The 11,035-nt window shown below is 42.4% G+C and overlaps 1 protein-coding gene across 1 annotated transcript; it reads right to left on the reverse strand.

Moving 5' to 3' along the window:
- Nucleotides 1-467: 467 nt before the first annotated feature.
- On the reverse strand, nt 468-10,826 carry LOC139658605 (choline O-acetyltransferase-like). The gene is made up of 14 exons (XM_071536737.1): nt 10,779-10,826; nt 9,679-9,870; nt 8,717-8,835; nt 7,215-7,268; nt 6,813-6,993; nt 4,343-4,520; nt 4,090-4,259; nt 3,912-4,012; nt 3,654-3,782; nt 3,444-3,566; nt 2,748-2,889; nt 2,415-2,477; nt 2,094-2,231; nt 468-722 (listed from the first exon to the last, which is right to left on the reverse strand). The coding sequence occupies exons 1-14, from the start codon at nt 10,824-10,826 to the stop codon at nt 468-470; spliced, it is 1,893 nt and encodes a 630-aa protein (XP_071392838.1).
- Nucleotides 10,827-11,035: the final 209 nt, after the last annotated feature.

Genomic DNA, 11,035 nt, shown 5'->3' on the forward strand with positions numbered 1-11,035 from the left:
TTTGCTGATTCTTCTTCTGTCTAATACACTAGGCTACTCTACGTATGTCAGATATACACTGAGATCATTCAGTTCAATCGTCCTCAGACAGAGGAGTTGTCCTTCACATCAGTGCTGAAAAGCAGGCATGGCTTCAGTTTCCTAAAGGCAGCAGACCGGTTATGTCAGTCTGCCGAGTTGAGCAGGGTCAGAGTTGGACCCCAGATCATTCTGATGTCTACATAGATCTGAAATTGAAAACCTTCACAGTTTTCCATTTTCCATACATAATTTACACATATATATATACATATAGTTACATGTGAAGTTTAAGGCTTTGTATTTTCACTGAAGTGTTTTAAAAGGACCACTCGCTATTGCACAGACAACAAAGACACATGGAGACATCACCGCTAGTGAGTCTAAAACTAAGTCTAAGAGTGCTGAGAGGAGCAGCTGAGTGGGCGCTCGCTCGCTCTCAGTATGGCTTACTTCCCTGCTTTATGAAGCTGGCCGCTCCCAGCCAGTTTAGAAGCTGCAGCGCCGCTCCTATTGCACAGGTCCCTGATCTCCAGCAGGCCCTCCTCCAGGGCTTTGACGAACACAGCCGAGCTCGTCTCGGTGCTCTCCCGGAAACTGGACACGCAGAAGAGGATGTGGTCTGCCTGCGGGTTGTAGCAGGCGCCGTAGCCGTTGGGCACCACCGGGCCGTAGCAGCAGAACATCTCCACTGTGGTCGGGACCTGGAGAGGAGAGCGGGCCGCAGCCTGGGTTAGATCGGTTCAGCTGGGCATGAGAAGAGTTGTGTTTGGCTTAGTATTTGAAATAGATTCATTTGTTTTTCTGCCTAGGGAATGATGTCACCTTCTATAGAGTACAACAGGTGCTGACATCACCTGGCACCAAAGATCAGCCAATAGCAGATTGCAATTTCAGTAGCAGGCTTTTTACCATTAGATGTCAGGCTTTACACAGATTTGGGTTAGGGGTTTAGTTGCTCCTTAAAGAGTCTTGTCATAATCTAGAACCTATACTGTTACAGTCACATCCTGCATTCATGTCTGTGAATGTTTATACTCCATTTAAGTCTGTGACTTTCTTTAGCAACAAAAAGACATAGACAATAAGACATAGTTTTGCAAGGATGTGAAAATCCTATGTATAAATAAAAATGCTGTTTTTAATTCTGGGGATAAAGACCTGTATTAGGCATCCAAATATGAATTTAAGAGGGCTGACAGGAAAGCCAAAGCTAAATACAGAGATGGTCTGGAGAATAAACTCAATGCTACGGATAGCAGAAGAGTCTGGCAGGGACTCCAATTAATTACAGACTATAAGACCAAGCACAGAGCCCTCGATGAAACTCCCTGATAAACTGATTTGATATTCTGACAGCCAATCCACTGAGTGTGCCAAGGGTGCTGGAGCCCACAGATCCACACTTTTTGATTTAAAAACCCATGAGGTCAGAGTCCTGGTCCTCAAACAGAACAGCAGAAAGACAGCAGGGCCAGATCATTTGTCCTCAGCCACTCTGAAGCATTGTGCTTACCAACTCGCCGCAATGTTTCCAGATATTTATGAATTTCTCTATTGAGCTCCAGTGTGTTTTAAGTGCACCATTATTGTCCCAGTCCCTAAGAAAACCACTGTTTCAATGACTAGAGGCCAGCGGCTTTTTTTGAGAGCTTGGTCAGCAGTTACCTGTCAAAAGTACAGCAGGGCCCAATCCAGTTTGCATACAGATCTAACAGGTGTGGAGAGGATGGTGCTCTATTTCCATCCTTTAGCACCAGGAGTCCTCTGCCACTTCTCTTTATTGACTACAGCTCAACGTTCAATACAATCCTGCCTCTGAAGCTGTTCGATTAGCTGCACACACTGGGAGTCAACCAGTCTTTATGCTATTGGATACTGGACTTTCTGCTTGACACGAAGCAGGTGGTCAGGATCTTAGGAGACGATCACTCTGCCTACAGGGGTGACGCTAGCTTTCTTATTGAGTGGTGCAATGAGATGTAGGTACATGTCATTAACACAATAAATTGAAGAGATAAAATGTTTATATTCTAGAATAAAATGATAATGAATATGATGGGATTGTAGGTTACCTGACTGGTAGAAAGGATGAACTGGTTACTGGCCAGATACGTCTCATCACAGAAGATCTCTGGCTTGTCCATGTTGAGCTCCTTTGCGATCTCCCGAAGCCCGAGGAGATGATTGTCTATCGCCATCCCTGTAATAGCCTGAAAAACAAATCTTTATTTTTTGCTCTGGGCTAATGAAGCCTCTCCAATTCTGCTTTTAAGCAAAGCGCCTGACTATGAGTAGGGATGGGATTTACAGATTTTGAGCAATGGCCAAGCTGGCTGTTTGCCCATCAGATCCATCACATCTCTGTTAGTTCACATTCAAATTCTGATACTTACTGCGATTGTGTAATTTGTCTGGGCATTGATTGCATCCCACAGTCTTTTCATTTTTTCTGAATCCTGTGAGAGAAGTGAGGAACAATTTAGAGGAGAAAACACTGCATTATGCTTTAAACATTTCACAGCCACCAATCCCCCCCCCCCCTTTTTTTTTTTTTTTTTAGAGATGCTTTAAATCTGCTGGGAGATCATCTGTTTATTGGAAAGGGGAGACTGGGTTTTGGTGTGAGGAGGTGGCCGGCGGACACCTGTTTCATTTGAGCAGGCGTGATGAACAGTAATGTGGGAGTTGCTCAATAAATTGGGGCCAAAGTGAGAAAAATGACTCACGGTGAGAGCGGCCTTCTCCTCTGTCATGGATTTCACAAAGGCGAGGGCCTCGGGGGTCGCTGAGCGGATGTTGTCTACCCGACCCTCTTCAAAACGCCGAATGGAGGCGCTCTCGTAAGTGGACACGAGCCTTCCAGTGCATCTGAGCATACAGAAAAAAGTGACCACCACATTTGGACTCACCTGCTTGGCTGAATAACATACAAATTTCATGAAATCAGTGTTTTATTCACAAATTGTGTAATACTTAAAGAGGACATACTAATGGATAAGAGCTTTTTATAGCTTTTTACAGATATACACTACCAGTCTACAGTTTGGACACACACATTTTTCTTTATTTTTACTATTTTTCACATTTTGGAATAATAGTAAAGACATCAAAACTATGAAATAACACAAATGGAATTACGCAGTGACTAAAAAGTTTTAAACAAATCAAAACTATGTTATATTTTGGATATTTTTAAAGTAGCCGCCCTTTGCCTTGATGGAAAGGCAAAGGCTTTGGGAAGAAATTCATACATAGGCATCAACTTCTTCTTCAACAACTTTGTCTAAGAAACACATTTCAAGCATTTAAGCATAAGTCTGTAGATCAAAATGGCTTTAAGATCATGAAAAACATAGTACATTCAATCAGGTGTGTCCAAACGTTTGACTGGTAGTGTAGACGACTTTATGTATGCACTGTACCTGTAAAATGCAAGTTGTAAGGCAACTTGTATATACGCATCTGGACTCATCTTCTGTTTTTTGATGAATTCTTTCCCATAGACTTTGAACTTGTATGCATCCATGTCGAGATTATGCACCAGCCTGGGGGAGAAAGCGCCAGAGGATGAGGATACTTTGTAAATTTAGTGACATGTCTCTGCACATGACTTGGTGTTGTGTTGGTCTTGCCTCTGGAGCCTGTCTGCGGAGGCTGCTAAGAGTCCCTGGATGTGCGGGTTACATTTCCAGAGCAGTCTTCGGGGTGGAGGAAGCTCTGTGATGCTGGATGACCTCACCAACCTGGAGGGGCTTCCTGTTCTGTTCACACACACAACACTTGTGTCACCTTCACTATTTGTCTCAACAGCATTGATTGCAAAACGATATCGGTGTGTGGGCGTCCTGTATAGTTTTACATTCCAGAGATGTTGCAATGGGCTGACTCACATGTATTTCATCAGGTATTCCGAGCATTGCACCAGAACTATCCCCTCGAACGGCGAATGCTCACACACCACTCCGCACACCCCATCCATTCCTACAACAAACTGAGAGAGCCTGGATTACCCAATGGAACAAACTCTCCATTTTGTTCCATTAGTGCAGGACTGTAGCTCGGTCCTACCTGCATTGGCTTGTCATACCAGCGGTTTGCCCCGTTCTTCTCACGGCCGCCCCCGTGCAGCATCAGCAGGGCCCGGTTGGTGTCATTGGGCTCCAGCCCGCTGGGCTCATCCAGACACAACACACACACACAGCTCTCTATCAGAGCCAGAGACGCCCTGTTGGTCGGATCTGGATAGGGGAGGGAGGGAGACTAGTTTAGCCCTGTTATATGTTGAGATATCAATTAATTATTAAGGTGTTTGAGATGAGACCTTTTGTTAGTGCATCTCTGGCTTGTGCCCATTCTGTTCTCCCGTCGGATGTCAGGATGCCAAAAGGAGGGAGCCTCTCTTCAGCGTTCTCTGCCATTTTCACTATTTTCTCTAGCTGGGATAAGATCTCCATCTCGTTGAGCTGCTTGTTTTTTGCGACAACATCCAACACGAAAAACTAGTGAAAAAAAAATAGATTAGAAAAGTCATGTAGTCATGTATTTCTTAACTGTTCTATCATGTAAGACCTGAAAGGCACATGATGCTACAACAACAGGGAAATGTTCAGTTGTGTCCTTGCTTGCTAATTGTGGCACAATGTAGGTACAATATAGCTGAGATAACAAGAGCACCAGTAATAATGGCAGGGATTAAACATGGCTTTATTCCAATGGCTACCTTAAATATGGCTCCTCTGCTGCAATCAGTTGAACATGCGACTCAAGGAGGCTCTCAGACAAAGTGGCAGATTCAATCAACAGTAATTTAGTTAGCCGCCTGTGTCTCCATAGGGACCGGCCCTTACGTGCCACAGATTGATAGTTCCCAGAACCCCGTCCAGGTGAGCCCTCCTCCAATGCTCTTTCAGCCTTTGTCCATATTTTAGAGGTCCGACAACAACGATCAAAAATGTTCCTTTTTTCAGCCAGAATTCCGATTATTCTGCCTTGTTTTGCCATATAACTAATATATGGATAGATTTTTCTTTCTGATTTGGTCAGAAAGAATAGCAACTATGTTCAGATGATTTGTCACACTAGACAATCTAATTCTTTTCATCTGCCAGTGTGTTTGAGTGTAAGTTTTCTATTATGGTTAGGAATGATTCCAGTTCAAATTCCCAGGGCAGCTGGGAAAGTCTGGGTGGGGAGAGTGAAGGACTACTGTGAAGGACTCAGACACTGCTGCTGAGGTGACTTTGAGCGAGACACTTAAGCCTCAGAGGCTCTAGTGGAGCTGCTCACTGGCATATGGATACTCAGCAAAACCTTGCTTGGATGAGTGAAAGAGAATGAGTCTGTAGTTCTCTTTTCAAAAGATTTGTAAAAGATTACTGAGCAATCAGTTGTAATGTTGCATAAATAATAATAAAGCAGTACATCTTAATTCATCTTTAAAGGGACATATTCACCAGCATTATGCACACCAGCACAACCAACTTATCATGTGTCATGGTGGGACCCTACCGAGTTATAAAATTGGAAAGGTGATTATCTTTACAAATCTTCCTCTATTAAATAATAAGTCAGAGTACTTCCAGGCATTATTTAGTTCCAGTGAAGGTATTTGTCAAGATGTTGGCATGTAATTCTGTGCATTCAAGGAAAGCCAACATTAATGCTGGAATCTATTTTCATGGACCCTATATTATGCTGTTCTGCAGGGTGCTTTAGTACTCTACAACTGGTTTGTATTTATGTTGTGAAATACAAAGATGACCACTCCACAGCTTCACATAACTTTTGTATCAATCCACCCCAAAAGTCATGCAAATTGTTACGTAAACGGTCCCGTTGTTATCTGTACAGTGTAATACAATAGTAATTCAGCTGTGAAAAATTATGTTCCGGTCAGTTTAGATAACCAAATAGGCTTTTGGCATAGATATTCAAATAAGCATTTCGTTAAACTGCTGTAGATAGCTTTATGCTTTGTAATTTCATCTAGACACTTCGTTTTCCGAACAAGACCATGAAATACAGTCAGACCTGGCTCTTATCCCTTCAGTCATTTTGTAAGTTATATATTAAAGTCATCCAAATCGTCATCCACTAACAGTAAGTCATACTTTCTTCATGTATGTATGTATGGTATGTATGTCTGTATGTCTGTATGTCTGTATGTATGGTATGTATACAAAGCTGGCCCCTTTGTATGTATGTACTAGATTTTGTCTGTCACTTGGAACAGCTTTGTAGTCTGGACCCATGTGGTTCAAGAGCATGGAATATCTGACACTTTGTTCCGGTAACCTTTTCAATCATTAGACCATGTCATGCCAGTTGGGATGCAAATGGCCATGTCCCTGTGATGACGATAATACTAGTAACACAGTATATTCAAAGATAGCAGTTCAGGTCAGAGTAGATACTGAAATTGCCTTTTGCAGCCAGTTTAGATGCTGAAGAAAGTCCTATGCTTTGAAATCCATTCTTCTGAAGGAGAAGTTTAGCTGCACTAGAAGCCAGTGATGTATCTGGCAGATTTCTGGTTGCATAGAAACCCCAAATACAAGACATAATCCTAGAAAAGATGTGATGCACTGACTGCTTGGGATAAGAAACTCAAACTGCACCTATAAAATTGAACTACACTATTATAAACATATTATCAGTTTAAACTAATGATGTATTTTAATCAATATGTCCTTTACATTCACTTGGAATTTCTCTCAACATGCACTGGACCCTTTCTTGAGTTAGAACTGCGGCGGCCTATGAATAGCTTCCTCAGAGGCCAGCGTGCTGACCTGGTTCTTGCACGCCACAATGATGTGCTCCGGCTCCGAGGACGCTGCATTCATCTGGACCTTCAGCGTGTCTCTCTTCAGTCCCGGCAAGCGGTAGGAGGTGAAGAGGCGGTAGTACTGCTTCATGCACAGAGGGGTCCCAGCCAGCTGGCCCCGGGCGAAGTCCACCGGCAGCGCCCGCCTGAGAGCCGCGGAGATACAGTGACAGATGTCAAATGAAACTCTGAGGACTCTCATCCGGTGCCTTTTTATGACAGCAGTTCATAGGGTTTCAGAAAGCGGTCTTCTCAAATTCAGTGACTTTACACTTTTAGGACCAGGGAGGTGAAATGATCAAGAGATGGGGCGTAGAAATACAGATAGCAGGGTGGTAGATAATGACATTACATCTACTAAACTTACGCATCAATGAGAGCTTTATATTCCAGCACTCCTGTGATGAGGTGAGCCGCAAACCTTCAAAGAGTAAAAAGGACAAATTCAGAAAAGAGGGGCACAGGATTTGCTGTAAAACCTTTTCTTTTAACCTTTTTCCTTAAATATAAATTTGAACATGAACATATATAAACAGTGGACTGGTCAGGGATCATGATCACACGCACTCTCATCTTTCAGTGCAGCAGCGGTAATCACATTGTGGTAAATTACGAGGATACAGTGGGCGAGCTGTCTGTGTGTATGTGAGAGAGAGACAGAGTGTGTGTGTGTGTGTGTGTGTGAGTGGGCGGTGTGGGCAAAACACAGAGCCCCGTCAGGTCTCATGTTGTATGTCATTTGTCTCGGTGTTATTACGTTCAAACCCAGATCAATAGAGAGGCGGAGGCCTCAGCGCGCCACACCCCTAAACAAGGCCTGACTAGCAGTCTCTATGGAGAGCTTGGACCTGTCACTCCCAATCTAATAAGTGGCCCTGTCAGTAGATTACCAGCTGCTTGGGGTGCTCTGGAAATATTCACTTAGTGCGCCGCGAGCTGACAAAAGCTAATGGTGAGTTACAGGGCTGCACGGACTGGTGTAATGTCTGGTGGAACCACAGCTCATTTAATAACGGACGGAGATTTAGCCCAGAGATGACGCTGATTCTCCTCCATGTCTGTCATCCTGATCTTAATCTGAGTCCTCGCCTGCTGAGAAGAGCATAAACCTCTCAGCAGCTACAGAATTTATAGGATGGACAATGCTGTAGTGTGCGTTTTGCGTTGGATTGGTGATGGCGGTGCAGTGTTGTGGTTTGAAAACTAGAATTTGCATTATTTAGGTGTGGCAACAGCTGCCATTTGGTGGATGCTTTCATTGAAAGTGTCCTGTAGAACTGATACTGTGCACATTTTTAGCATTAGAGCAGTGGCAGGGAGAATTGAACCGGGAGTATAAGGTAAAATCCACCCTTGGATACTCTTAAACTGTTATTTATCATCAATCTGTAATGCTATTATGTTATGTTTTGATAAAGTGTCACGCCCCTTACTGAAAAATGTATTCTGGCTGAATTGCATTCTGGTCTATTGAGGCTGCTGTTGATGGAGAAATACTATCTCTGTCTCCTCTCTGATAGATTTCTCCCTGTATCATTTTTGAATGTCTTCTATGTCACCAAACAACAAAATTGCACCAGTGATTCAACACACATCCCCAATAGCTGTTTTTAAACAGTGTTAAAGTGATTCAGGGTGGACTTTAATTTAATACCTTGCTCTACTCATTGACCTATACAGGACTGTGTTGTTTTATAGCTCCTGATTCTGGAAATGATTTCATCCTCATTGCATTGAACCAAACCCTCGTCAGTGTTTCTGCTGTGTCACAGCCTACAAGTCTCACCAGGAGTGTGAATAAAGCTCGCACACTCTTACATGCAAAAGTTACAGTGTGAACTAAAGCAGAACCAAATGTACAGCACATACCTGATGGCATCTTTACGATCGCTGAATGTCTGTTTGGGAAAGACCATGACAGGACTGGAGTTGACCGGTAGAGCCAGTCTGTTGTTCAAATACATATCCTCAAGCCAGTAGTTGTAGACCTGGGAGACAGAGGGAAACAGAGGGATGACATTGTTGAGATGCTACCACAACTTTTTGAACTCAAATTCTCCCTTTCAGAGTGGAGACCTGTGGGCAACGGAGTGAAAAACCATTACAGTGTATCACTGCCAGATGAAAGGGAGTGTGGGTGAGAGCCGATGTGAGAGTGGGAGTGTGATAGATTTCACTGAACTGTATGAATTGTGGACAGACCGATCACCAAAGTGCTTGGGGATTGAGAGATTGAGACTGAAGCAACAAATGACAAGCGGAGGCTCAGATAAATCTGTATCGCCACTTGTTTCACTTTTATCACCTCTTTTAGAAATGGGTTATGTAGTACTTTAGAAACATCACATTTTTGTACTTCATAGAGCAGATGAAGGGTTTTATTCCAAAAATAAAACACCTATTCTTACACAATGATCACTATCACAAAATTAAAACAAATTACAGTTGTCTATCAAGGTTAGTAGGTAGCTTAAGTCCATAACTGACACATTAAAAAACTGGATTGTCTATATTTTAGATATTTTAGAAATGTTGAATGATGAACTTTAGGTAATGATTTCCTTTTTTTTTTTAAATGGCTGTATAGTGTCTTCTAAATGAACTCTTTAAATATAGTCCCAAATAGCTTTACTCACTGGCTCTGAGACTTTACTCTTGGAGGTGGATGGATGTTCTAAAAAACACACCTTTATTGATACAGATTGTACCAATAAAGACATTTTTAAGGCCTCCAAGAGCAGCTGGATATGTTCTTCCTTTCTACCTTTTCCTAGTTCATGCAGCTTGGTTGTAAGGTGAAGTAGTGGCAGTTTTGTTTGTCTTGTGTTTACCCAGTTGGTTGTCTTGTCCCTCCTCTCTTGCAGCTTCTTCTGGAGAAACTCCCCCGCGCCTCCAGGAGCCCCAAACTTCTCCACGATGGCCTTTGTCCTCTTAAACTGCTCCTCCTTCACCAGGTGTTGAACACACTTCAGGTACAGGTCCAGGGTTTGCTTCAGCGGGGGCACGGGGACCTTCGGCAGGACCTGCTGTCATGAAAACAACAGACTGTTATAAACACTGAGGAGGAGTCAGGAAAGGACAGCAGCTATTCAGCATTTTAATATTTTCCCCCTGTTTCAGAGTGATTATTCATTAGTTAGAGGGCTAAAGGGGTAATTTCCCCCCAGAACTTTTCTTTAATGCTTGTATTATTAGAACCAGAGTTAATAATTCATTAGAAATGCTTCAAGATACATTTGAGAATAAATTCCACAGCCGTGTGGGAATTGCAAATGCTCTTCTTTTAAGGAAAGAAAATGCAAATTGATTATCTCCCCTGTCTGACATTGGATCATTTGCATAGTAAGTACTGTTTGCAACCCAAGCTGTTAATATTGTCCAGTATGTTGGAATTGTTAAAATAAGTTGTCTGGCTGTGGGTTCATAGACTTTATGGGGACTTTACAGGAATGTTATTTAATCAATACAGTAACAGTAACAAAAAAAAAAAAAAATACAACAGGAAAAAAAGGTGTTTAAATTAATTGGCCAACCACATTCCCAGTTAGAATAACTGAGTTGAAGCTCAATACCAACCAGTCAACCCACATTATGAACCTCCAACATAACGCCATCCACAACCGGCTCCACTCTGATATATTCCACAAATCTCATGCACAAAAGGTGAGTTATGCTATGTCAATACCAAAGTTATTACAATGTTTACAATGTCATTTCCCCTGAGGGATGATAAACAGATAAACAGATACATTTTGCCCCTAGCGGTCAGTGGGCAAAACTCAGGAAATATTCGCTGCACGGTAGTAAAACATTCTAAAAAAAAAAGTAAACAAAATGTAGGCTGGAAATCTAACATGTAAAATGAAAATGTTCATGTAAAAAAAAAAAAAAAGAAAAGTTCACTGGGAAAACGGTGTCACTTTTTCCATACTTTGCTGTCCCCGCGGCCTTTGGGTGTCTCTTTCTCCAAGATGGGCATCCTTGCGTCCCAGTCCAGTCCAGTCCAGTCCAGTCAGGAGGAAATAATGTGGAAACCCTCTCGAGTTGGTTTGACTTCAGCCTGTCCTGCACAAAGCATGTAGAGACATTTGAGATAGAATAAAGAAAATAAAAACTGCCTGGAAAAAAAAAAAAAAATAGGCCTGCAGAGAAATCCAATTATGTAGTAGTGTATCAAACTGAACTAGC

This window comes from Centroberyx affinis, unplaced genomic scaffold (assembly GCF_046629955.1).
Source record: "Centroberyx affinis isolate AG114_WGS23_722 - 3 ecotype Tasmania unplaced genomic scaffold, CSIRO-AGI_Caff_v1 ptg002930l_1, whole genome shotgun sequence".
Classification (NCBI taxonomy): Eukaryota; Metazoa; Chordata; class Actinopteri; order Beryciformes; family Berycidae; genus Centroberyx; species Centroberyx affinis.